This window comes from Balearica regulorum, chromosome 1, assembly GCF_011004875.1.
Source record: "Balearica regulorum gibbericeps isolate bBalReg1 chromosome 1, bBalReg1.pri, whole genome shotgun sequence".
NCBI classification, from domain to species: Eukaryota; Metazoa; Chordata; class Aves; order Gruiformes; family Gruidae; genus Balearica; species Balearica regulorum.
In genome coordinates this window covers 44,883,508-44,910,666 of record NC_046184.1, presented here as the reverse complement: position 1 = coordinate 44,910,666, position 27,159 = coordinate 44,883,508, and the positions used below count along the sequence as shown (strand labels likewise).

General features: G+C 39.6%; 1 protein-coding gene across 3 annotated transcripts in view; it reads right to left on the bottom strand.

Moving 5' to 3' along the window:
- ACSS3 (acyl-CoA synthetase short chain family member 3) overlaps positions 1-27,159 on the bottom strand; it is a 91,984-nt gene that overhangs the window by 23,385 nt on the left and 41,440 nt on the right. For all 3 annotated transcript variants that reach the window (XM_075747721.1, XM_075747729.1, XM_075747740.1), the window contains one exon: positions 19,955-20,058. In XM_075747721.1, coding sequence (XP_075603836.1) covers positions 19,955-20,058 — 104 coding nt within the window. The remainder of the gene's footprint in view (positions 1-19,954; positions 20,059-27,159) is intronic.

Genomic DNA, 27,159 nt, shown 5'->3' with positions numbered 1-27,159 from the left:
CAGAGAAGAGGTAGTCCCTAACAAAATTTACTGTAAATAATGAAGTCAGGAATACCTCTTTTATAGTCCTGGAGATCTTACTAGTATTTCTCGGTGAGAACTCTTTTGGATAACGAAAAGGCTCAAAAAGAAACAGGGTAGAAAAGTCAGACCTAAGCTTTCAGTGTTGCCAAAATAAACTCAAAATAACAATCTAAGGAGTGCAAATCAAACTGCTGCAAGATTTTGTGATCATAATCCAGATGTCCTCTCCTTCACCACCTACAAACATTCAAGTTTTATTAACCACAGCATTTTGGAGTGGTTTTTGGGGGGTAGGGATCAGGGGAGATGTGAGAAGACAAACGTCTCTTGGTTTTTGAATCTTAGGAAAATATTAATTCATCTAACTGCCGACAGACAAACTGAACACTGGCACTGCGTGCCTTTGCTCCCTGCACGGAGCCCACGGAAGGCAGGACAGGAATCCCCTCTGAAGAGCCAACAGGAAATACCTTGTTCAGACCTTCCAAACGAGACAGCACGAATATCTCCTGTAATGCCTACCCCTTCCTAATTATCCCCACAGTTTGGCAGCTAGAAATTCCTCCCCCCCTCACCTTCCTCTTTTTCTTAAGAAAGTTCAATTTCACATAACTTTTTTATACTATAAGAGTTGTTATTATAGAAGAGGAATAAAAACTATCAAGTCATGTAACAGAGAGTCTAAGTTTTAAAAGAGACCAGTTGCTCTTATCTCTTTCCCTCTAAGAAAAAAATCTATAGAAATTACTTTTAAATGCTGCTGTAACTCTGAGCCACAGAAAACAAAGTGCAGGTGGTTGTAAACATGAACATAAACAACACAGTATGAGACTATTACTTTAAAACCATGGCTTTATCATCCTGGAGATGTTCCAAGTGTCAGGTCACTTGGCCTAGAATTCATAGTCCATGCCACCCTCAAGCATCAGCAAAACAAAGCAGGTTTGTCTTCAGCTCTATTTTTATATCTGATCAGTATGGTCAAAACTATTTTCAGTTCTCTTGCATTAGGAAATTACAGTTGTTTTCGGTGTGAATTTTCTCAGCTTCCATAGCATTCATTTAATGACTGTTGAAGTGGGAGATGACTGTTCAAGTGCTAGAAGGAGCAGGAACAAGAACAAAATTACAGAAACCTGTGGTGGTTTTAAGTTAGGTGTTAGTAAGTAGCTGAAAATTAGCATTAACATAGCATAGTTAAGCTAGAGCCTAACTCCAGCTGTGGGACACAGAATGAGAATTATCAACCCTCAATGCTAATAAAGACAGGCTAAAAAGTTTGCTTAGTTGTTTCCCCATCTTTCCCTGTTCCTTCTTCTACATAATGCACATTCCCTGCACAATTGTAGATCCTGATCTTTTCTTCCAAGGAGCAGAACACCCAAGCTATGGTTACAGTGGTGACACAATATCAAAGTGATCTAACATTCCCCATCCGTGACCATACTGAAAGCTGCAGGAAGAGAAACTCACAATTTATTGAGCAGTTTGGGATCTTCATTTTCTGCACAGTATCTATACTGAAGACTTTTTTCCTCTTTTCCTTGGAACAGAATGAAAAAGGGTATTTTTCTTAGAGAACAGTGAAGTGGAAAAGACAGTGGAAGGGACAGATTCTTTTTTGACTGTGTTAGGAGGAAAAGAAGTGGTACCATGGAGTATACCTTGCTTTACATATTGCATGGCAAGAGATAAAAACCATACTGTAACAGATCAGGTGAGAAAGGTATTTTCCTATCACCAAAACATAGTAATTATGTTTGCTACTGAAAGGAAGGGAACACAGCATCATTGTTAATCTGATGTACCAGTAAGATCTGCATGATCTGGGAACTGACAAACATTTCTAACCAAGAGCTCTCAATTGAAAAACCCTCAGGGGAGAAGGAGAATCTGAAATTTCTCAAAATTAGTTTGGATTTGCTTGACTCTCTGATCCACTGCTAATGAAAACAATATAAACTAGAAAAGAAATTTCATTCATTGACTGTCCCTGCTTTTTGGACAACAGTGAATAAGACTGAATGAAAGTCCACTTATTCTAAACAAGAATCACTTGTTCTAAAACTTTGTGAATAGGTCTTTATAATTGCTTCTATTTCTTCTATTGTCTTCTCAATTACCAGTGGATATATCATTTTCATATTTACTCAGTGCTCTAATCTCTAAGCTGTACATTCAGATCCCATGGGTCAATAACACTTTTTATATACATGAAAAAAATACAAGGTTTTAGTGCTTGGACCAGATATTAATTCAGAGATGGAATCCCAAAAGCATCTGCTCTTTGTGTTAGGTTAAGAGTTTCTGAATGCTAAAGATTCCCTTACAATGTAAAGGCACGAAGGACTACTGTCAAAGGATAGCATGAATCTGTCCCCCCTACATTTCTTGGGAAACCAATGCGTATCTTCCAAACAGGATGCTGGATTGAAATATCATTTTCCCAAACCTATCAGAAAACAGCAATCCCTTTCTAGGACAGCATTTTTTATCAGAGAAATAACAGTCTGACTAGAAAGTGGAATTCAATTCAAAATCCTGCTGAAAAGAAATCATCACTGTTGAGAAGAATACAGGAAAATAAGTACTGATGAGAAATTCTCTTTACCAATTATGTGCAATACAAGCACCATGTGACTCTTTTGATTATTTGAATTTTGATTATTTCCAATAATCAAAGTTGCTTAAGAATCTTTGGGTTGAACTAAGGTTGGTTTCTTTACAGTTCAAGTCAGGACCTACACGCAGGTTACAAGACCCAGTTCTGAAAGTTAAAACAGCACCAGTTTGAAGAAGGGTAACGCTTGTCAAATGGACACTGTATTCCACCTACCCCTTACAGCAGGTTTCCAAATGTACAAACAGACATCCCTTACCTGACACTCACTTGTTGATAGTTGCAGATTCTCTGAAATTAATGCACAGCGTCTAGACTGATCCCAAATGCTGAAGTCTTTAGGAACTTGTATATTTTTAATGTAAGGAACAGAATAGCAGATCTGTCTTCCAGTCAGTCCCTTCTGCAAATGTTTACGTGTTAACCTTCCACTCACTACGCTAGCAAGTTCAGTCACCCATCAGCTGTGGAAGGCTTTTCAGGGACAACCGGATCATAAAACCAATCTCCTTTTTGCATAATACCTTATAACGCGACAATGAAACAGTTATTTAGAAAGGCAATGTTTTACACTGGAAGAGTGATGTTTCACAACTAGCCTGGTAACTACATTCAACATCTGCACTGAGTTATAATGGAATGAATATATATACCTCTGAGAATAATGAAAAGCACTTCACTGAGACTTGGAAGAAAGAGTTAGTGAGAGATTGTCTTAAAATCACAGCTGTTAAAAGCGTCCCAAGTCCCTCCTTATGTTTATACTTTCAGGATAAGGGCTGGTGTGAAGAAATAGCCCTCAAAATTTAAAGATATGACCTTTGTTTTGCCCCACTCTATATGAAAGTGAAAGATATTATTTTAAAGATATTTCAATATTATTATGCTATATTGGACAGTTAATGAATAGTCCGATACAGGCATTTTTGTTGCATTTGCGCCTCTGAAAGCAATTCTTATGTCAGAGAAGGTGCTGCTGATGCAGAAGCAAAAAGCGCACTCTTACAATTAGCAAGGGGAGTCTGTAAGGGTATGCCTGACTTTATTCATCAAAAAGGTTCCACCTGCCTGTGTGCCTGACTTGCAGAAGCTGCGCTCTGCCAAATGATGCAGAGTAACAGCTAGTAAGTTCTGTGCTTCAAAATTATCTTGCTCATTCACACTCAATAGTCAAGTTCAATCAAAATAAAGTTTTGAAATAACTCAGGACTTTAAAGATGAAAAATGCCCTGTACCACTTACATTCCTGCTACATTATAATTTCTAGACCGTGTCTCATGTTCCGCAACATAACAGACTGTCACACTGCTGAAATATTATATTTTCTGGTAGGAAATACTTAGGGAAAATACACTGCATTCTGACATTAATATTTGAGTTTGGGCTGCACTAAGTGAGTAATATAAGGGTGTCTGCTTTGAATTTCTTAGGATGGAATGGATAGACACTGGAAGCATGCAAAAGAGGTGGGAAGTCATTACCTAACAGGAAAAAAGAGAAGAAAAAGGAGCTATTGTCATACATTAATGAATGCAATAAATATAATACACTAAATTCTCACTGTGGCAGTGCTGCTTTGAGCCATTATCCTGGCAAAGCTGTCATTTTGGTTGAGGGGAATTAAAGGAATTACTACAGCAGAAGACAGCACTGATAAAATGGAGAGGAAGGTCTATGGAAGGAGAAAGCTTAGACAGCATCTGATAACAAATCCATCCACATAGCAAGAATGCAGCTCTGAAGAGACTCCTTGCGCATGCTCCCTCCACACAGTGGCCATTTTAATTATGCCAGAAACGGTGGAATGAAGAATTCAATACAGTAACAGCAACGTGCTTTCTAGTACGGCAACAATGACTAGGCATCCAGAATAGAAAACCACAGTATGAGATGGATTATAGCACTCAAAATCTGCATCACAGCATACCATACTGCTTCCTTATAATAAAACCAAATCTAACACATCACATCAGTAGTAAGTTGCGGGAGGGTCCTGAAGATTCAAGGGCCAGATCATCAAGCATTCATACAGACCTCATTTCCATCATCCTTCAGCATATGTCTGTGCAAAGCAAAGCAAAGAGTTTTCCAGTCAGTTCTTCATCACTAAAATCCAAGCAAGTTTCCAAGCCTCTGACCACTCTCGCAGTAGGTGGCCTTACTCACAACTTGTGATTTAGCACTGTTAACCCTGACAAATTCTCTCTAGATAGCCATACTGCAGACTGGTAGCCTAAGCACCACTTTAGTCTTATTCTTACTGGTCTTGGAAGATAATTTCAGATAATCATTTTAGTCTCTGTACAGCACAGCTCAGCCATGCCTTCAGCAAGGACTCAAAAATATCCACTGTACAATTTTGCCATGAAGTTTTCTTCACCTCTTCCCTACAAGGGATCTATACTCTCTGCAGAGCTCCAGGTTGGTGCATGAGACATGATACAGTATTCATCAGATACCAAGCACACCTGGCCCATGCTGGGTATTTAACTACAAACAGTCTGATGCTAATTATACATCAACATTACAACAAGGAGATGACACCTGGCCATTATTATCCCAGGGCACTGAAGGGCACCGAGGAGAACAGGTTGGATAATCCCAAAGCAATGATGTGTGATGCTGGGCTGTCAGCTGGCAGACCGCCACAGAAGTCCACAGTACAGCTGCACCCACGTCGTTAGCATATGTTGATATGCCATGATTTTTACCGCCTTCTAAGGGTAAAGGCTAGTGAAAATTAGTTTGCAGATCTATGATAATTGTATCATGAACTTTGCCATCCATTTTACTCATTTCCTCTTTAATGACAGAGCTGATATCTACTGAAATTCTCATCTTCTAATATGTTTAGCAGGGTACTGCAGCAAATTATAACAGCAAAGTGAGAGGAGCCACAAGGAGACAACAGTGACTGAAGAATCTGGAGAACTGTAAATTCTTAAGGATTCCCCGATTCAGTTTTACCAACTGTCAGAAAGCAAGTGTGAAATTAAATCCAATTCACACATTATGCACAATTAGGTTAGATTAAAGACAATCTGTCATCTTAAACTGTGAAAGGCTTTGCTGGTTAGTAGTGAAACTTCAAAAACTCTTTCATGCATCATTTGGTATTTCATTTCACCCCTTATTTCTAAGGAGTATGAAAGATAGAGCAGAAAAATTCTTGAACAGTGATGGTAATTATCATTTACTTTTCCTCCATCTGACTGCATTCTTAACTTATTCCCCTGGTGAATCAAGCGCATGCAGCATCAACACAATAAATACCAGGTGCATACAGAATGTCAAAATATGGTATGTGAGTAGCAGGGGTCTATCTTAGCAAAACCCACAAGAAGTATCAAACTTTAGGTGAGGTATGCAAGTTGAGTGATTTGTAATCAAGATTTTCATACTTGTCTTACATGGAGTTTTTCAACTCCTTACAAACTTAAGTAAAACTAAGATAAAGAATATGCAGTAAACCAACTGGAAAGAATTTCCATTAAGACTTTCTTGCTCAAATATTATTTAGAGAGACCATCACATCTAAAGCATGACCTTGTCCATCAGACTGCCTACAATTTAGATTATATTCATTTGGCAGAAGATCAGAACAATTTGTTACCTTGAGGTGGGACGGCTGCAAAACATGTTCGTTCGTCCCACTAGCACTCTACAAAACAGAGTGTAAAACCTCTACAAGTTAACTTTAAGCCTCATGGAAAAACAACAGTGGTTTTCACCTATTCTTCACATCCAAGTAAAATCAAATTTGACCTTTCTCACTTGGATAAATTGTACACAGAGCCTTAAAAAACCTCTACTTAACTACTTAACTTTCTCTACTCAGAAACTGTAATGTAGAAACTTCATTCAGAAAACATGGCAAAGAGATATAAATAGGAAATGAACCAATCCGTTTTTTAAAGGGTGACTAAAGAAACCAGAAAGATCCACTAATTAAACAGACTATCCAGTACAGATGTACTTGTACAACAGGACCAGTGCATCGCACAAAAATTTGCTTTTTTTCTGGTTATGACTACTTGCTGTTCAGTATTCACTTCCACTTGAAGTTCTCCTTATTCTCTATATTCTTTATTGTATAGTAGCACCAAGGTGCTCGATCAACAACAGGGCAATACACCACAGAAAGTAGTTACTGTATGAAAGACAGCACAGACAATAGCTAAAAGGGACAACAATGTGACAGCCATATTCATTTTCATTATCCATTACATGAAGGAGGATGATTTTGTAATTAAAATGCACAAATGGACACTGCACAGTTGACTTGAGCTAATTTAAATGCACATCAGTGAAGATAACTGTAAAAAAAAAAAGTGGTCTTATTATCCTTGTACAGCTTGGCTGTACATTCCCATCTTCCTTTCTTTCCCCATTTTTACATGGAATTGGATTGAACTGATTGAGATTTTTTTTTTTTAAATATTATTCTTTCTTTCAGCCAGGTTAGTTTTTCCCAAAATCAATGCTCTGATTCTGCTCGCCATGTGGCCACATGCATGGTAGGACTGGTCTAAGAACAGAGCTACAAAGGCAGTGCCAGAGATGAAGGAGGGATGCTCCACTTCCTCTTTCACCAGTGGTTTGCACTTATGTAAGCTTAGACCGTTCACAAATCACACACTGAGTTACACCGTGCCACCGCCGAGCTATATATCTCAGCAATGTTTCATTTAAAACATGCATAGTACCACAAGTATTTCCTTTCCCACAATCAATTTGTCCACTTAGTCTAATTCACAGTTTAGGTATCACTTTATATTTTAGATGTCAAATGCAACACAGGTACACATTTAAGTGCCAGGCCATTTTTCTGAAACAGAGCTTTAGCGACAAATAGCTTTCTGAAAGCTCATCTATGCCATTACTCTATTGGTTTAACTTTATGTCAGATCCTAACCTGCAGTGAATGCCTCCCACTTCAGCTGGGACATTATTTCCAATCTTTAAAAGGAAATACTGCACTATATTCAGTGTTGCATTAATTGAAGTATATCATACTTAAATAAATGGGCAAGCATTCCCATATTATTAGGCACATATACAGCACTGAGAATGACAGCTTCAAGCTTGTTTGCACAATCCAGGAATTATGATGTTAGTATTCACCTGACTGCAGAGCCACATTAACACGTGTACAACAACAGCTGTGTACAGCCAGGCAGAAGCAGAGTGTTTCCCTCACTCTTCTTGTACAAAAGCACAGGGGGGAAAAAGAAATAATCACAAAATAAGCTAAACGTATTTGAAAATCTGAAGCCTGATTCTCAAAATAAAATCCAATTTGTTTATAAAGTAATATATTTTCTGAAAGTACCTGAGTTTCCATGCTTATTCTTAGAATTTAACATCAGAAGAGAAATCAGCAATTCTTTCAGAATTTTCTAAATGCTTCAAAGCACTTGCAGTCATAATGCATCTATTACCATGAATACATACTACACTTTTGAAGGCCAAATACTTCTTGTACAACAGTTCTATTGCTATATTCAATCCACTCATTTAAAAACAAAATCAACCCCCAAAACCATTAAAATTCCCTCAAGGCTCCCTGTCACAATCCTATCCAAACACAGAACATACTTACAAACTGTGCTGTTTGTGGTATCATACATACACACAAGGCCTCTGAAGATTTCAAACCACTTCCAAATAAAAATCTCCAGAATAAATGTACAAAATGTAACTGTAAAAAAAGCTCTAATTAGCTTGGTTAAAGGTTGGTGGGCCACAATAAATATTAAAACCAAAGCAGGAAATAAGTTCGGTTATCATGAACCGGCAAGCTAGTCATAAAGCACCACAAGTTTATGCATCCATTTTGTAAGTATACTAGGCTCCTTTGCCTCCAAATGATAATTTATAATGTACATCTTATAAGTCACCTATAGCAAAATGACAGCCAAGATAATCAGAGGAGAATAGAAAGGTTTTGGGTCATATTTTGAAGATGTCAGACGGCATGTTTAAAGATGCATTACGTCGGGCAATGCATTGAGTTATAATATATTTTCAGACTAAAAATGAATTCCCAATTTTTATTTTCCTCCTACTGTAAGATCATAACTGATACATGATGAAATACTAAGAGATAAATGGAGATTATAAAAAGTAATTACACATCTCATTGCTAACCGTTTACTGTTTAATCATTTTGGGGAATCTTAATATATTGTATGCATAGTAATACTGACAGGATGGAAAAGACAGATAAAACTACTGCTGTGCAATTCAAATTTTTTTTTTCTGTATCAGGTTCTAACATCTTAGAAACTCCTGTTCCCTCTCTTTCGACCTTCACTGGACAGCCTTAAATCCTGCAGGGGATCACTCCTTCCATGCACTAGATCCATGCAGCTTACTACTAGCTTTCCTGTTCTTAAATCATCAGGAAAAATCATCTGCTTTACACTAATGAGGACTTTATTCTCTGAGCAACAAAAAAAAAAAAAAGCAGTTGCCATGCGACAAGAATGAGATCAGCAACCTGTAACATCTTCACACACAAACAAACTGGAGGTGCTGTCACAGCTTGTCTCCTTCAGGCAGATGAGACCGCACTGTTCTTATTTAAGATACTCATTCCTAAAGGTGTCCCTTCTTCTTCATTTGCCTATTCAGTGCACACTAAACATCGTTCATGGCTCAGCTCCATAACTTAAGACTGCTTTACAGTTCTTTTGTTTTCAGTCATTTAAACCACATCAATGAAATTTTAAAAAGGAGGAAAACATTTATAATACTTCATTCATATTAATGCATGTCCCTGGCTGCATGTGGAAAGACAATCAGAAAAGATTAAGATTAATAAGCACTGAGAAACTGAAGTCAAATGGGAACAGAAAAGCTGGATACATACTTTCTATCAATTCTAAGTTACAAAATGGCAGCACAAATGAGACAGAGTGGCTGCAGCACACTGATACTGAATTTCTATCAACCCAGAGAAGGTTGAAGAAGGAAGCAGGAAGAAAAAGAGTATAGCCAGGAGGAAAACAGAACCTTCCCAACAATTTAAATAACAGAGGTGCGTGGGTTTTTTTACCAGAAGGCCCTGGTGTGCTTACTGAGTTAACTATGCCCAAACTGTAACCAATTCCATAAATAAAAACAAAAGGGATCCATCTTTTGTGTCGAGCCACAAGACTCAGTCCATCTCTGACCCAGTATCATCTTTGCAATGTGGTGCATTTCCCAAAATGCAAGGGAGAACTGAAAGCTGTGTGCAATGGATATTTGAAATAACCCTCACAAGAGAAACATTTTTGGAGGAGAAAACACACTTCAGGAAATGGAGGAGACGGGGAACAGCACCAAAGAGCACAATAAACCTATGCAACTGTAATGATTCATTCAAAGTAAAAACACCTTAGAGAATACATATATAATCCAGATATACATTCTTTCATGTCCAACACATGCATAAGCAGTATATAGTAATAAACAAGACATTTCTGTAAAAAAAATTTCTCAGCTAAGCAAACAGAGGCTAAATTTCTAAAGGAGAATCTTCCTCATATGGATTGCACAGAGAAAACTCATGAAAATTCAAGACTCGAAGATGGGTATAGATGACTGTAAGACTGAAATGCTACGGAGGGCAACACAATCAGGGAAGCAATGTCACTCATTTTACTAAGGCATGTCACAAACCATATATGATGGACATGCTAAACTCTGTTAGCATCAGCAGAGAGTCAATATTTCACCATTAGATTAACAAGGATGACACCAATAAAATGCCCAGTTCTGAGCACCGGCAGGCTTCAATGCTTAACTCTCTTCTCTACCCGCCTGGAAACAGGGTGCTCCAAGGTAAGGCTTTCACAAGGAAGCAATTTCACCACGTTTCAAAATACAGGCTCATTTAAGAAACTTCTGTAATTCTAATGTTCCACATGGCTGCCCATATAAAGGCCCAAGTCACTTACATCATAATGAAACACCTTCAAAAAAAAAAGGTGGGGTGGAAGGAGAGTGAAGCTGAGGGAATTTTGTCTCTGTAATTACAGCACACTCCTGGGATGTACAGAAAGATTGAGGGCTCCAATGTCCTACGCTGAGGAAGGGCAGGTTTCCCCACTCTTCCTGCACATCTGAGCAGTAACATTACTGGAATACTGGGACAGAGAGGCACCAACTGCTCTTCACAGCTTTAAGAGACTGGTTATCTCCCCCAAAGCTATTTAGCGCAAATTACTTGGCTCATTAGAAAACAAGAGTGTCAAAACCTAATTTAAATCCATGTCGCTCCTTTAAGTTATGTTAAATTATCATAAGATGAAAACTGCAAGAACTATCAATGCTCCAAACTCAAGAGAGGCGCCAGTCATCAGGATGACCCTAGGAAAGAGCTTGATTTTGACACAGGTTGACTAGACAGACAAAGAAAAAAAAATAAATCCAAGTTCTGTTATTTTTACTTTCTCTGAAGCTAATGGTAAAGGCCGCTGTACAGAATGAGGCAGCCACACACTACTGAAAGTTCAGTCTCTGCCTTGACAATGCCTGTGGCCCCTAAAAAAAATTCGTCCTCTCTCCCCTCCAATAAGGTCAACCAAAAACCTGTTTGAACTGGGTGGGTGTCCTAACATGACACTGAAGGGATGACGAGCTACTGTAACTAATGACACACAGTCCACATCTGTGCAAGTCTGATTACTAAGCAACAAACAATGGTTGAAACAATCTTTATGTTCATACCCGTAAAGGACAGAATGCAAGCGCCCAGGTTAATGATAAATGATTAATGATCACTTTTCTCCTCTTCCTCTATATGAACATCTAAGTTCAGTTATCCAAAAAATTACACTCGGAGGCTTCTGCAATTCAGGGCTGCAAAGCTGCAGAAGTTTCTGCAGAGTAATTCCCACTTCTGAAGAACTGTTCTGCAGAATATCACCTTCCACTAAAAAAATATTGTGCTAGTCTTAACAGGGTACACATTTTTTAAAAGCATGAACTACATCTACACTGAGGCATCACCTGGTAACCTAAACCAGTAACCTGGACTTTGGAAAAAATCTGTTTAATCTCAGCTCTAGACTCTTGGGCTCCGTAACTCCAGAACTGAATTTCTGGCATTCAGAAAAGAATTTCCAAGAATTGACTCTTTTGCTGCAGATTAAACAGCCACCCTTTGTTTAGTCTGCCTTTCCTGCTGCCTCTTGGTCTGAAAAAGTCACCATATTAAGGAATGCACTGGACTGACCTGCACAGTTTTGAATGGGGCAAAGCAGAAGGTGATTGAAGAACAAAATCCGGAATCCAGTTGTCAAACGTGGGGAGATGTAGGTCTAGACTGACAAGGTAATCCACCTAAAGAACAGCTCTGTAGTGGAAACCTGTAAAGATCAGCTAACATAATTCAGTTGCAAAATCCACCTTTCTGGAAACTCACGAGAAGATTCTGCATGACGTTGCCAAGACAACACAATGGAAACTGAAGACTGGGGACCACGTCATGCTGCTTGGAGATCACATTAATAAACTCTTCCTCGTACATGACTGTGGTAGGAAGTACTTCATTGAAATATATTGCAGTGAGTACACTTAACTATGATTTGTATTTTTTACACTGAATTCAATGACACACTTGGTTTGTTTGATACTCCTAATAAAAGACCTGTATAACCATTACTCCTATGTGGAAGTACATAGTAAGAGCATGTTCCAATAAAAATATCACCAGCATAGCAGCTGCGTGTTTTAGAGGTAAGACACAGAGAAGGAACAAGAACAATTTTAAAAGTGATAAGAGTATATTAATTAATTGTGCTACAGAACTTGGGGAATTCCTACCAGTAAATTTTATCACACTATGTATCAAAGTATCCAAGATCTCATTACAACGTGTACATACTATAACCTTCTTTTTCAGCAGCCATAACGGAGCAAGCACTATGTGATTTTTGTCCTAATGCCTACTGTAGACACCCATTCCGTACTGGATAAGGCAGCTCATTTCCATGAAAACAGAAAATCTGCATAATCTTCTCATAGTTCTGCCTGCTAGTGAGCTGACACTCGGCACACAGCGGATACCTCCAATTTGAGCTTCCTATACTTGCATGCTCTCTAACTTTGATACCCATAGTACACGACCAAAAAGGTTGCATGGAGAAATGTCTCTTGACTGAGATTTTATGCATGTCAAGTTTTATCACTGAATTTTCAGCTTCAGCTCTATTTCATCTGAATTTTCCTATACATCTCAAAATGGTTTTATTTAAAAATATCAAGAGAAAAAACCTCCTTACATCCTATACTTATTATGAAGAAATGGAAATCTGACTTAACATTTTTTTAAAATGTCAAGAATGAAGTGGTAAAGTTTATTTTTTGTCTCTTTACTACAAAACACTGAATAGCTAACATGAAAGTAGTTGACGATGTTTAACACAAACTTTCAGAGCCTTCCTGCTTCCACAGCTCGTCACAACCTCATGGCTGTTACCCTTTGTTCCCCTCTAGAATTCAAAGCTAGCTCCAAAACCAAGGTAACCCAAACTTGCCTTTCATTGTTTATTGAGGTCTCTCCGAAGGATGTGACACAGCAGGTACAATCCAAACACTGTTTAGGCTATTTCAAATAGATTTGGGAAGGTGCCCTGTAATGTACTTACCTGGAATACTCAGAGCTACTGTATCATTTCCTTAAAACATAGCAACACAGAGACAGAACAAGGTCCAAAATGTGCATTCCTGTTCCCTTTCAGAGAAAATACCACAAAACATATGTAAATATGACAAGAAAATTTATCTCTGACTAAGAAAAGCTCTGTTTTGTGAAACTGAATTTGCAATGGTTTCCTGGTTAGCTTGGGCAAGATACTTGTCTTTCTCAATTTAATGTCTGCAAGACTGGAATAACTTTACTTACTTCACAGGGATGTTAAAAGAATTAATTTGGTTGTGTTTGCACAATTACTTTAAAAATGAAAATTGCTATTTAAATGCTAACTGTCACTTTGTATAAATGAGCAAAACCTAAACACTTGCATAAATCCAAAACAAGACTATCCTCTCTCCCATGTATAGATGAGCACAGGATCTGAAAGTACCGTTCTTTCATCCATTGCCATGTCTCCAAAGGAAACAGCAACTGCTTATCAGTACTTACTGCCTCAAATCCTACTTGCCGCTCATTGAGCCTGTGACATACATTTCGCAGCTTGTAAGATGTGCTGACTATACTTGTAACACAAATATTAACATTTAAAATAAGAGTTATTGATGAAGGTGTATTGGCACAAATCAAAGTTTTAATCAATCAGGCCTTCCAGGTGTAGTTGCTTTGAAGTCCCCTAATGAAAGCTTTCTTCTGTTTCAAAGTACTGTTTCAACTCAAGGGGATTTCATATACCAAATAAATCTTCCAAAGACAAAATGAAAGAAAACTCTATCTACATTTCTTTGTCCATACTCATTTATTTCTAGTTTCAACATATGGCAAAGGGGGCAAAAGCTTTGAAGACACCTTACTAAACCTGAAGAAGGAAGCGGTTTACACTCCCTTTTTATTTTGTAATACTTCTGTTTGTCAGCTTTTTGTTTCCCTTCACTCATACTCATTTCCATCCCCAAATAATGACTCAGTTGCTTCTCCTTCCTACAAAGCTGATCTCTTCTCTCCTTTTCTCAGTCATAAACAGGGGAATAGAAATTACCTCATCATACAAGAAACATTAATTACCCAACTACTGGATTGCCCTCCTCCTCCATCTTCTGCTTTAGCCTCAGTTGAAAGATCTAACGACAAGACACCACTGCGTAAGTGAGATCTATAGTATTCAGGTAAACTTAAGATGTCAGTATTTCTCAGTTTTGCAATGCTCTTGTTTTGGAAGAATGCAGACAAATAGCAAATTGGAGAAGTAACAATTTGCCAGATTATCAAAGGTTAAGTGTTTTCATATCTAGAAGTCAGAAGCTTTCAATCTCGGGCATAACAAAACAGCAATTTATAACTTCAGCTGCAATTTAATTGCCTAAAAAAGGTAATTCATAGAATTCAATAGTTTTGTTCTTTTGAATTGAATTTTGTTATTAATAAAATCCATTTTAAAAACTTATTAGCTCTACATAAAATAGCTAATTGTCTCAACCTCTTCCTGCTGGAAATGATTAGGGGTTTTTATTCTGTGCTTTTAGTTGTCGTTGTTTATTTTAGAGATAGTTCAGGGATAGTGAATTGTTATTTCTGAATTTTTGGGTCCTCTATTCTATCATCAGTCACTAACCTTGCATATTTCTAATATGAAGTGAAACAGCCAGCTATCTGCTCTGTAAAATATTTCACATTCAGCATGTACAGCTTTAACCTAGTGTACTGAAATCCAGTACTATTGGATCGAAAAGGCTTTTCCAGCACAGAAATCCACTTTCGATAATATTTTACCCAGTGACAGACACAGCTGAATGTGACATAACTGCTTGTTTTTTCACAGTTAATGGGATACGTTTTGTATTCTGCTAAAAAAGAAGAGGGGACTGAACAGCCGAAGGGAAGGCTGCTTTCACCTGCTGCCCTGGCTGCTGTGCTGAGGGACAAGCGAAGCCTTGCAGAGAGAGGAGGACCCGCTTCTTCCCCCTGAGCACGTTAATCTCAAGAGAAATTCAGGGACACAGGACAGTGTGGGGAGAAGCATTTCTACTGCATCTCACTTACCAGACCTGACCGTTCACTATTTTAAAAGTTATACAAATCTAATTTGTTAGCTTGTATTCTATTAACCACTTTTTCCAGTGCCTGGGAGGCAAGGAGGGGGTGTTGCCCTTTACGTGAGGGAAGTCAGGTCAGGAGCCAGTTGAGAACTTACGAGTGAAGACCAGCAGGCAGACCAACATTCATGCTGTTGTTGTGAGCATCTGCTGGAGACCTCCTGATTAGGATGATAGACAAGGCCTTCTTCAAACAAATGGAGGAAGACTCACATTCACAGGCCCTCATGCTGATGGGGGACTTTAACCACTCTGGTATCTTCTGGAAGGACAACACAGTAGGGCACAAGCAATCCAGATTTATGCAGTGCATTGATGACAACTTCTTGACAAAGTTGATCATGAAGCCAATAAGGAAAGGTGCTCTGCTGGACTTCCTACTTACAAGGAAGAAATGGTCTGGAGCAGCCTTGGCTGCAGTGACCATGAGACAGTGCAGTTAAGGATTCTGAAAAGAGGGAGCAAAGCAAAAGCAAGACCACAGCCCTGAATTTCAGGACAGCAGACTCTAATCTCTTCAGATATCTTCTTAGACGAATCCCATGGGATACAGAGAAAAGAGGGTTCCAGGAGAGCTGATTGATATTCAGCGAGCACTTCCTCCAAGGTGAAGAGTAGTCCATCATGACAAATAGGAAATCGAAGGCAAGATGCCTGAATGGATGAGCAAGGAGCTCCTTACTGAACATAGAAAGGAAGCGTACAAAAGGTGGAAGTAGGGGCAGATGACCCAGGAGTATAAAGATGCCATCCAATTGTGCAGGGATGGGGTTAGGAAAGCCAAGGATCACCCAAAGTAGAATCTGGCAAAGGACATGAAGGGCGACAAGAAAGGATTCTGTAAGTACATAAACAGCAAAAGGAAGAGTAGGGAAAACATAAGCCCACTGCCGAACAGGACAGGGGATCTGGTGGCAAAGATCACAGAAAAGGCTGAGCTACTGAACGCCTTCTTCACCTCAATCCTTATTGGTAAGATTGACTTTTAGGATTCCCCTGAGACCAGAAGTAGTCTGGAGCAAGGAAGACTTACTGTTGGTGGAAGAGGACCAGGTTAGGGAGCACTTAAACAAACTGGACATACATAAGTCCATGAGGCCTCATGAGTTGCACCCATGAGTGCCAAGGGAGCTGGCTGATGTCATTGCAATGCCACTCTCGATTACCTTACAAGGGTCACGGCAACTGGGAGAGGTTCTTGAAGACTGGAAGAGAGAAAATGTCAGTCCTCTCTTCAAGAAAGGCAAGAAAGAAGATCTGACAGGAGGCATTGGGCACAAACTAAAATACATGAAATTCCAGCTGAGCACACACACACAAAAAAAAAAGTTTTTACTATGAGGGCGGTTAAATACTAGCACAGGCTACCAAGAGAGTGTTTGGAAGAGATATTAAAAACTGGACAGGATCATGGGCAACTCTCTCTAGATGACTCTGCTTCAGCAGGGGGGTTCAACTAGATGACCTCAAGAGGTCATCAACCCAAATGATGCTGTGATTCTTCCTTCTTTCTTTCTGTTTATCCCTTGAAAGTTCTCCGACTTACCAAATTTTTTCCTTCAGACCAAATGCCTTGCTTACACTCAACAGCACACATTTCTACAGAAATCACGTGGAAATAAAAGAGGGTCTTCGTTCTAATCAAATTATTAAATGTTCTCAAACACTGCATTTGAAATGGACTTAGCACATTAAGTCCTGCTACAATTTAATTTAAGAGGATGCTGTGAATACAAAAATCAAGAAACATGCTGTACTCTGATCTGGGCTCGTGGTGGTCTTAGAAAAGTCTCTCAAACACAGTCTTACCTCTGCACGTTATGAGTACAATTACATCCACATGCTTAAGATCTCTCATTGATACCTGAGATACATCTGAATGAATGCAGTAACATTAAACCTTTGCACTAAATATACGTCAAAGCTAAAGGCAATTATATATATATATATGTGCACACAGACAGATAAAAGCCCATGCAAAATTACATACAGTAATATTGATTACTGCCAGTTCAGTATGTAGTCAAAGACATTATTTGATCTTTTAATCTTTTTCAGTTAATTACTCATCCTGCATCAGTGAGGCCTGTTCTTGCCTACAGACATTAGGATCACAGAGAAGTGAGCAAAATATAGGTCACGTCTCTCATATTTATCAATTAATTAGCAGATTAAATAAAGATTGAATAAAAAAATGACACAACTATCTTCCAGTACTTTCTCAATATTTATCTAAGATTGTGAAGTCTTTTAATAAAAATGATGCATTCTAAACCTCCTCAAGTGATTTCATTACATAACATATATTATAGATGAACTAAAGAGTTTTCCACTTTTTATTCTAATTCTACATATCTGTTATCTGATCCATCATGGGGGAATCAAAACGTTTTTCTCCGTATAGAGAGAGACCAGAGAAAATTTGCACCTCAAAACAATGACGCACAAAAAATAGAAGAGGTATTATTAGAGGGGTGCAAGGGAGGGAGGTAAGGAGGGAACTTTTGTAATACATTTCCTTAACTCAAATAGCCACAATGTGTGTAAAAAGCAAAATCTGAGTCTGATCTTGTAATAGTGAAATTTAAAAATATATTAATCCAGTTAAATTATAAGGAGATACATATGATCAAGCCTTAATCCAGAATTCAACTGGGATTTCTGACAGTTACACATAGATTGGTATGCTGATTCCTCCACTGCAGTCTAAGTACCTAATCCTCCTCCAGATACGACACGTGGGAATAGTTCAAAGCTGCACCACAGGAGGTTTAGAATGGACATTAGGAAGCATTTCTTTATCGAGAAGATGGTCAAACACTGCACAGGCTTCCTAGAGAGGTGGTCAATGCCCCAAGCCTGACAGTGTTCAAGAGGCATTTGGACAAGGCCCTTAATAACATGCTGTAACTGTTAATAACCACTTTAACTGAAGCGGTCAGTTAATAGCCACTTTAAGTGAAGTCGTCAGGCCGTCGGACTAGATGATTGTTGTAGGTCCCTTCCAACTTAAAATATTCTATTTGTTGTTTTTCGGCTGGGACAGAGTTAATTTTCACCAGAAGCTGGTAGGGGACACAGCAGGACTGCTGACTCAAACTAGCCAAATGGATATTCAATACCATATGACATCATGCTCATTATATAAGCAGGGAGGGGCTGGCTGGGGAGGAGGGATTGCTGCTGAGGGACGGGCTGGGCATTGGGTTCTGGGCAGTGAGCAAATTGCATTGTGTGTCACTCGCTTTGTATATTCTTTTATTAGTATTGTTGTTGTTATTTTCATAGAATCATAGAATGGTTGGGTTGGAAGGGACCTTAAAGATCATCTAGTTCCAACCCCCCTGCTGCGGGCAGGGACACCCTCCACTAGACCACATTGCCCAAAGCCTCATCCAACCTGGTCTTAAACACTTCCAGGGATGAGGCATCCACAACCTCTCTGGGCAACCTGTTCCAGTGCCTCACCACTCTAACAGTAAAGAATTTCTTTCTAATATCTAATCTAAATTGACCCTCCTTCAGCTTGAACCCATTACCCCTTGTCCTGTCACTACACTCCCTCATAAACAGTCCCTCACCATCTTTCCTGTAGGCCCCTTCAGGTACTGGAAAGCCGCAATTAGATCTCCCTGGAGCCTTCTCTTCTCCAGGCTGAACAACCCCAGCTCTCTCAGCCTGTCCTCATAGGAGAGGTGCTCCATCCCTCCGATCAGCTTCGTGGCCCTCCTCTGGACTCGCTCCAACAGCTCCATGTCTCTCCTGTACTGGGGCCCCCAGAGCTGGACCCAGTACTCCAGGTGGGGTCTCATGAGAGCAGAGTAGAGGGGCAGGATCACCTCCCTTGACCTGCTGCTCACATCTTTTTTGATGCAGCCGAGGACACAGTTTCCTCTTCTTTTGTTGTCCCAGTAAACTATCCTTATCTCAGCCCACAAGTTTTACCTTTTTCTTATGATTCTCCTCCCCATCCCACCGGGGTCAGGGAGGAGTGAGGGAGCGGCTGCATGGTGCTCAGCTGCTGGCTGGGGCTAAACCACGCCACCTATTCTATTGTATTCTATTCTGTTCCATTCTAAATGGGAGACATTCCAAAATAATCAATAGAAGTTGGATGAGATCCATACAGAACAATATTAAAGACCAAGGAGTCTACTCTGTACTGCAGATTGTTTTTAATAACATAAACCAGATGTGCAAAAAACTTAAGCCTGAAAGTTTCCCTAAATACCAAATGTTCTGTCACAAAATAGTCACACATGCAAACAAGAAAAAGTACACCTGGAAAAAATACTGATGTAAACATTTTTTATTGTTTTTTAAACACAGACATCACAAAAGAACTTTTTTGTATCTATAACTTTTAAAAATGCTGTGTTTTAAATACATCCTGAAGTCACTTTTCAGACCACTTCCACAAAACATTCTTCCTGCTTCCATTTTTTTCACACTTGGTCCTGCCTATTTAAATGTTCATGGAAATAGAAACCAGTTCTACCTGCAGACTCAGGAAACAAGTCTGAAAATGTCTCTCCTCACTGTATTTTAGAAATGGTATTTTAAAACACTCACCAGTTTGCCACCAGTGGTCCAAGACAGGTACCTTGAAGACCTTTTTTGACCATTCTAGTGTGTCCACATCACAGTGCTCACCAGCTACAAATAACGTTCTGAACCTTTAAATAAAAACAGAGAAGTATATATCTTGATCTGAATAGGGAAAGGAAAACAAGAGAATAAATTAAAAAAAAATCTCTGGTTGGTTTCCCAGACAAAGAGAAGAGGGGAGGGAGGACTCTTACTCTTTGTATGCTCCTTCCTACTACGTAACAATTAGAATCTTAGCAATATTAATTTATGTTACTTAATACATCATGTAAAAGAAGCTTTCTTTTCTGAATGCAAAGACCTTGGGAGATCAGAGGCAAGCAACTGTCAGTGGAAGTAAAAAATAACTAAACGCTCTGTACGCAGGAACTAAGTAGATATACATTAGGCAAAACATAAGAATGACATACCAAGAAAGGGTCATAAAGAGATATCACAAAAAACAATGAAGAAATAAGCAGAACTCAAATGAAATGCCTGTAGCGTAACTCTTAGTTTTAAGTTATTAATAATATTCCATTTAGACAGATTTTAATATTTTTTGAACTGTTGAGTCCTCTTTTTATAGGCCTTTGGAAATCAATTTGGGGGGAAACAATGGGTCATAAAGCCATCTCCCTGTGGAGAGGCAAGCTATATATGCATAAATTAAAAAAATTAAGTAATCCTACTAGATAATGCCAATCAGATGAACATTCTGCAGCCTTGGGTCCCTGATGGCAGTACTAGACTTCAGTTCATTTGACGGGACATTTTGGAGCCAACTTTGGCAGAGAAGAGATGCAACGCCTGGCAGTCCTGACAGATGTGATCTGCATGTTTGTACCATTAAATTAGGTAATGCTATATAACTGGGTATTAAACCCACACACAGTCTTTAACTTCAGAATCTTTTAACGGATGTTTAGTCACACTTTATCATCCTTCATTAAGCATTGCAAATTCACTTCACACCCCATTTAGAATGGTAAGGTCCTCTATGTCAGTGGTAGTTTCTTAAATATGACTATCATCACTCAGAAGCTAGACATTACCATACATTACTGCATGCTGGTAAGGTTTTGATCTTTCTAACACTTGCACTGTAATTTTATTCATGTCATAGTAGATTTTTTGCATTTATCTCCTAATGAGCAATTTAAAACTCTATTAAATTGCATATTGTTCGGCCTCACCTTGAGTACTCTGTGCAGTTCTGGGCCCCATAATTTAAGGATGGGAAGGTCCTTGAGTGCGTCCAGAGGAGGGCAACAAAGCTGGTGACAGGGCTGGAAGGAATGTCCTGTGAGGAGCAGCTAAGGACTTTGGGCTTGTCTAGTTTGGAGAAAAGGAGGCTGAGAGGCGACCTCATTGCTCTCTGCAGCTTTCTGAGGAGGGGAGGCAGAGAGGAGGGTGCTGAGCTCTTCTCCCTGGGATCTAGTGACAGGACACGTGGGAATCCTTCAAAGCTGTGTCAGAGGAGATTTTGACTAGACATTAGGAAGCATTTCTTTACCGAGAGGGTGGTCAAGTATTGGAATAGGCTTCCTAGAAAGGTGGTCAATGCCCCAAGCCCATCAGTGTTTAAGAGGCATTTGGACAATGCCCTTAATAATGCATTTTAACTGTTGGTTTAGCCCTGAAGTGCTCAGGCAGTTGGACTAGATGATCGTTGTAGGTCCCTTCCAACTGAAATACTTCTATTCTATTCTATTCTAAAGTCCTAGATACTGATGACACCGGCCTGTATCACCGTGACACCTGTGACACCATGGTCACCTAATAAGATACTAAAGAGAAGAATCATTTATAATATTGCCCCCACACCGCCAACAAAGAAATAAGCAATTCTCATTGGTTAGAAACACAGAACTTTAATTCAGTTTCATGATGTACAGATAAAAATGAATGGCCAACTATACTCAGATGAACTGCTGATTTATATTCAACACTTTGTTAGTAGTACATGCCTAGTTTTATAGTCTGTGTTGTGACACCATGGTTTCTATTGACAGCAATGCACAGTAATTATCTTACTTTTAGCTCTTATCATCAAAAAATATGTCTATGCTGAACTAGTTCTACAGGCTTCTCCTATAGTCCACAAAGAACATGAGGCATCTTTAGAAACTAATTTACCTTTAAGACACTCAAAAAGCTAAGGTTTATTTTTTACATAACAAAAACAAAATGAAAACCAAAAAGAGCAACACTAACATGTGACTAAGCTACAATGTAGAGACTTTGTTAAGTTACTGTTTAAAAAAATAGCAATAGACACAGCTATTAAGTTATAACTTGGAAGGGATGTTCCTGCATCTCAGAAAAAGGCAATCAGGAATGTCTGAAAGTTTTGGACATTCTTATTTTGCCACACACTTGAACATGTTCCTATTTAAGCAAGATTTTGAAACAGAAATCATCTATTTGGGAAACAAAATCTGAACCAGAGGGAAATTTAAGACCTAACATTTCTGGGTTTGTTTTACAGATAAAACACAACAGAAAACTGCACTTCCTTCCCCAGAAGGCTGGTGTGGCAATCTGAAACAGTTCAGCCACGTCAGTGCCTGTTTGTAATCACCAGCTGCAATCTTGCCACAAGGAATAATGTGAATTCTGAATGCAGAGCTGCCATGCACACGCCCTATTGCTACAGGCCAAAGGACTTGCTTCCCTTCTGTAGTATCCACATGGCGTGGGCTCATGCCTTCCCTCTCCCAAATCCTCCCTACCCAGCGTATGACCAAAGACAGCACTTTCATTTTACCCAGACATGCAATTTAAAACCTCAGAGAGTTGAGGGAAGAGAGGAAAGATAAGAAGCAAACACAGATTCACACTCCACATCAGAAGAACTCTGTCTACTAGCAAATAAACTCTTTCTCCCTTAGAGTGAAAGCACACAGGTATACACACGCTACAAGGGACTAAAACATTCCATGAACAGCCTGTCCTGCCAAGAGAAACTGCAGAGATGCTCTATCAAGTACTGCATCAATCATCAAGGCTTCTGAGATGACAGAATGCCTAATACAGATACAAATGGACCTTCACAGGGCCCAACATCAGACCCTGGGAGGAAAAATACTTCTAAAAAATGTCCCCTTGTTAGGATCGCAGCATGCTCTACCACAGCCAGATCAGTGTCAGTAACTTTTTTTCCACTTTAAGTCTTCACACAGACCACTATGAATGAAGACAACTGCTGGACAAAGGACTTGACTTGTCCTTCAGCAATGGACACAAACTGCACTGATTATGTGTAGACCTGTGGTCACAAAAAGAGAGAATTCTTAGATATGGCAAGCATGAAACAAATTTCGCTTCAGAGGTATGTAATTTAGAAACAAAACCACAAGATTCATCTTTCCATGCAGATGAAATCCAGAAAACAATTTAGGAAAATATGAGAAAAATCAGAGCAAGTAACTCAAGAATGTCAGAAACGAGAACGAGAAATGCACAGATGAGCCTGTCTGACCACAGAACTGGGAATACCTCTAAGAGGGAACATAGAGATTGACCTCCCATCTAGAGACCACAGACATCCCATAACAAGGCTGCCCAAATCAAAAAGCATACTTTGAATATTCACACTCCACTTCTCTCCAGAGGATAGGCACATCCTGTTAGCATAAAAGGCAGCCTCTCACAGTGTAAGGACTAGTGACCTACATGCTGTATTGATGTAAGGCAGGAGAATGTATAGAGTAAAGCTACATCTGGAGACAACTTAAGTAAAACATGAGATGAAACATCATGAAGTGCAGTAAGCCATGTGCCCTAAAATTGAACAGAGGGTTTTTTCACAGTGACACTTGGCCTAGACATTTACAGATCTATTGTTAAAATACAGAAAAATAAACTTCCACAAGCAAAAGATACTGGGAACTCTGATCACCAAGGTAGGGACCCTGGACCAGCTAAACATAACAACCTGAGAATGGTCTTACCTGTAAACTAAGTAACAATCACAGAGGTAGCCATAATAATAACTTTGATATATGAAAATCAACTTAATGCACATCTTGTTGCAAACTTATGAAAGTCAGATAATCTTGAAAAATGTTACCATGTTGAACTTGAACATGCAGATGAAAGAGTTCAACTTCCCTAACTTCAGAACAGTGTTCTGGCCAACCTTCCTTTCTGACACCCCAAGATGGCTTGGAGTGGCTTCCTTCTTGGAATAGAAGGCAGGGGGTCAAAGGTATAAGCAGCTTTCATATCAGATAAGCAGAGGTTTCTGTACTCATAAATATACAACATCATTTTGGTAAACTGCTTTCCAAGCACATCTCCCACATTAGAAGATAATGATTATAATGAGTGTGACCCCAGTCAGCATCTTGCACCTGAATGTTTTTTATTGTAAAGCACAAGCCATTGCTGATAATTACAGTTAATAGCTAACTGGAAGTTATAACACAGATACACTGTGTAAGTAAAAACCACAAACGTATTTTATGTTTACATGTCGGGCATTCCTGTTAAGTACTGCTCAGTTTACATTACATGGAATGTTTTGTAATTAGGTATGCTAAACACAGCATTTCAGCTATGATGTAAAAATTCAATTTATGAATTCATTAACTTTATAAACTGCTGAAAAATTCTGTTATGTGTCCTTGTTTAAAAGACAGGGCTATTAAAACCCCAAGAACTTAGAAGACTTGACAAAAAAGTTAAGACATCACATTATTCCCTGAGCCAAAAGCAGAACTCCTCTCTTCTGAATTGCCAGCTTTAATAATCAGATCTGATACTCTGAAGGCTCAAGAGCAACCTTATGTTGCAAGAAAGAGTGGGATTAACTCTTTGGCAAATTTACAGCACAAAACCATCCAAAAGAATACCAGAGCAAAGTGCCACAAGCCTAACAAAGCATAGGAACTATGGAATTCTTTTCTCCTATCAAACAGCATAGCAAGAGAGATGGCAATGGTTATAAAATGTCCCACTCTGAAGAATTTTTTAACAGTCCACTTAAAACTTCAAAGCATGTCAATGCACCTGTTGTTGCAGTCATCTATCATTGGAATGCAGCTAATGGGGAAGAAAGACCTTAAAACTTCTCTGCTAAATAAGTATGTTCTAAACTGTTGCCCTGAAAATCTAAATTCCTAACACAAAATTCAGTGCAATCAAGCTTTTAGGCCCTATTCAAGAGTCCAGCAGAACGGACTTGAAGTATCACCTGATACAGAGTACAGATCAAGGTCCCTAATGGCCCTGACGCAATCTAAATTGTTCCATACAGCACGTACATTTTGGTGCCACTCCAAGCACAAAAGAAACCACATCTCCAAACTATTTCCCAAAAGCAGGAGTGTTCACATGAGTAATAATCTGAGCTGCACTTTTCCAGATTAAAAGATCATGGAAGTATTTTTAATTCTGGAATGCATACACCATTTTTTTCTGGCTGTGTTGGTTTTGCATGGCAAGGTTTTGGTAGCAGGGGGGCTACAGGGGTGGCTTCTGTGAGAAGCTGCTAGAAGCTTCCCCTGTGTCTGATAGAGCCAATGCCAGCCGGCTCCAAGATGGACCCGCCGATGGCCAAGGCCAAGCCAATCACCACCTCTGTGATAACATATTTAAGAAAGAGAAAAACAGTTAGAGCTTTTGCAGCCAGAGAGAGGAGTGAGAAGATGTAAGAACATCTGCAGACACCAAGGTCAGTGCAGAAGGAGGGGGAGGAGGTGCTCCAGGCGCCGGAGCAAGATCCCCCTGCAGCCCGTGGTGAAGACCATGGTGAAGCAGGCTGTCCCCCTGCAGCCCATGGAGGGAGGATGAGGGGGTGTAGAGATTCCACCTGCAGCCCATGGAGGACCCCACGCCGGAGCAGGTGGAGACAACTGAAGGAGGCTGTGACCCCGTGGGAAGCCCACGCTGGAGCAAGCTCCTGGCAGGACCTGTGGAGCCGTGGAGAGAGGAGCCCACGCCAGAGCAGGTTTGCTGACGGGACTTGTGACCCCGTGGGGGACCCATGCTGGAGCAGTTTGCTCCTGAAGGTCTGCACCCCGTGGAGGAGACTCACGTTGGAGAAGGCCGTGAAGGACTGTCTCCCGTGAGAGGAGAGGGACCCCACACTGGAGCGGGGGAACGATGAGTCCTCCCCCTGAGGATGAAGAAGCGGCAGAAACACCGCGTGATGAACTGACCGTAACCCCCATTCCCTGTCCCCCTGTGCCGCTGGGGGGGGCGGAGGTTGAAGCCGGCAGTGAAGTTGAGCCCGGGAAGATGGGAGGGGTGGGGGGAGGTGTTTTTTAAGATTTGGTTTTATTTCTCATTCCTCTACTCTGTTTTGCTTAGTAATAAATTAGATGAATTCCCTCTCTAAGTTCAGTCTGTTTTGCTCGTGATGATAATTAGAGAATGATCTCTCCCTGTCCTTATCTCGACCCGTAAGTTTTCTTTCATTGTACCTTTTCTCCCCTGTCTAATGAAAGAGGGGAGTGATAGAGCGGCTCTGGTGGGCACCTGGCCCTCAGCCAGGGTCAACCTACCACACTGGCAAAGAAAAGCTCTATCTGCATCATGTTAAATAAGCTTTTTTTCCTGAAAAGACAGTGAGGAAGTTCATTTTTACTTCTTAACATAAACTGAAAATAAAGAACTCTTACTAATTCTTAATACACCTGGAGACTACAGACACCTAAACATGTAAAATAAATACATAAATAAATAATATTTTCAGGTCTTCTGATTTTCTCCATTTATGTGTTTGTTTTCCTCCTCCTTGGTCATGAGGATCCAAGCACTGGAGGTTTGGGTGACAGAGTCAGAAAGACACAGAACACAACTGCAGCTCAGCTCCTCCTCACAGTGTGGGTGCAGGAGAGTTCCACAAAGGCCTTTCATGAACACAGCTCAGGACCCTAACAGGAACGGCCATACATGATCTACAGCAGCACAGAGCAGGAGGTAGCAGACAGAACTGCATAATGTACTTCAATGTCCTAAATTCTGGATCTTAATCACACATCCTCTAGCAGCATGTGTGAGACGTCAATTACATGAGAAAGTATGTCATTCTGTTTTGAATTTGCTATTTGAATTTCACATCCTCCTGTTCCTGTGTTATGAGACAGAAAACAGGAGTTCCTAGTCTACTTTATATTTATTATTTCTGCACAGTTTTTATGCAGTCTCATATTTGTTTCTAAATAAAGTGCATTAATATC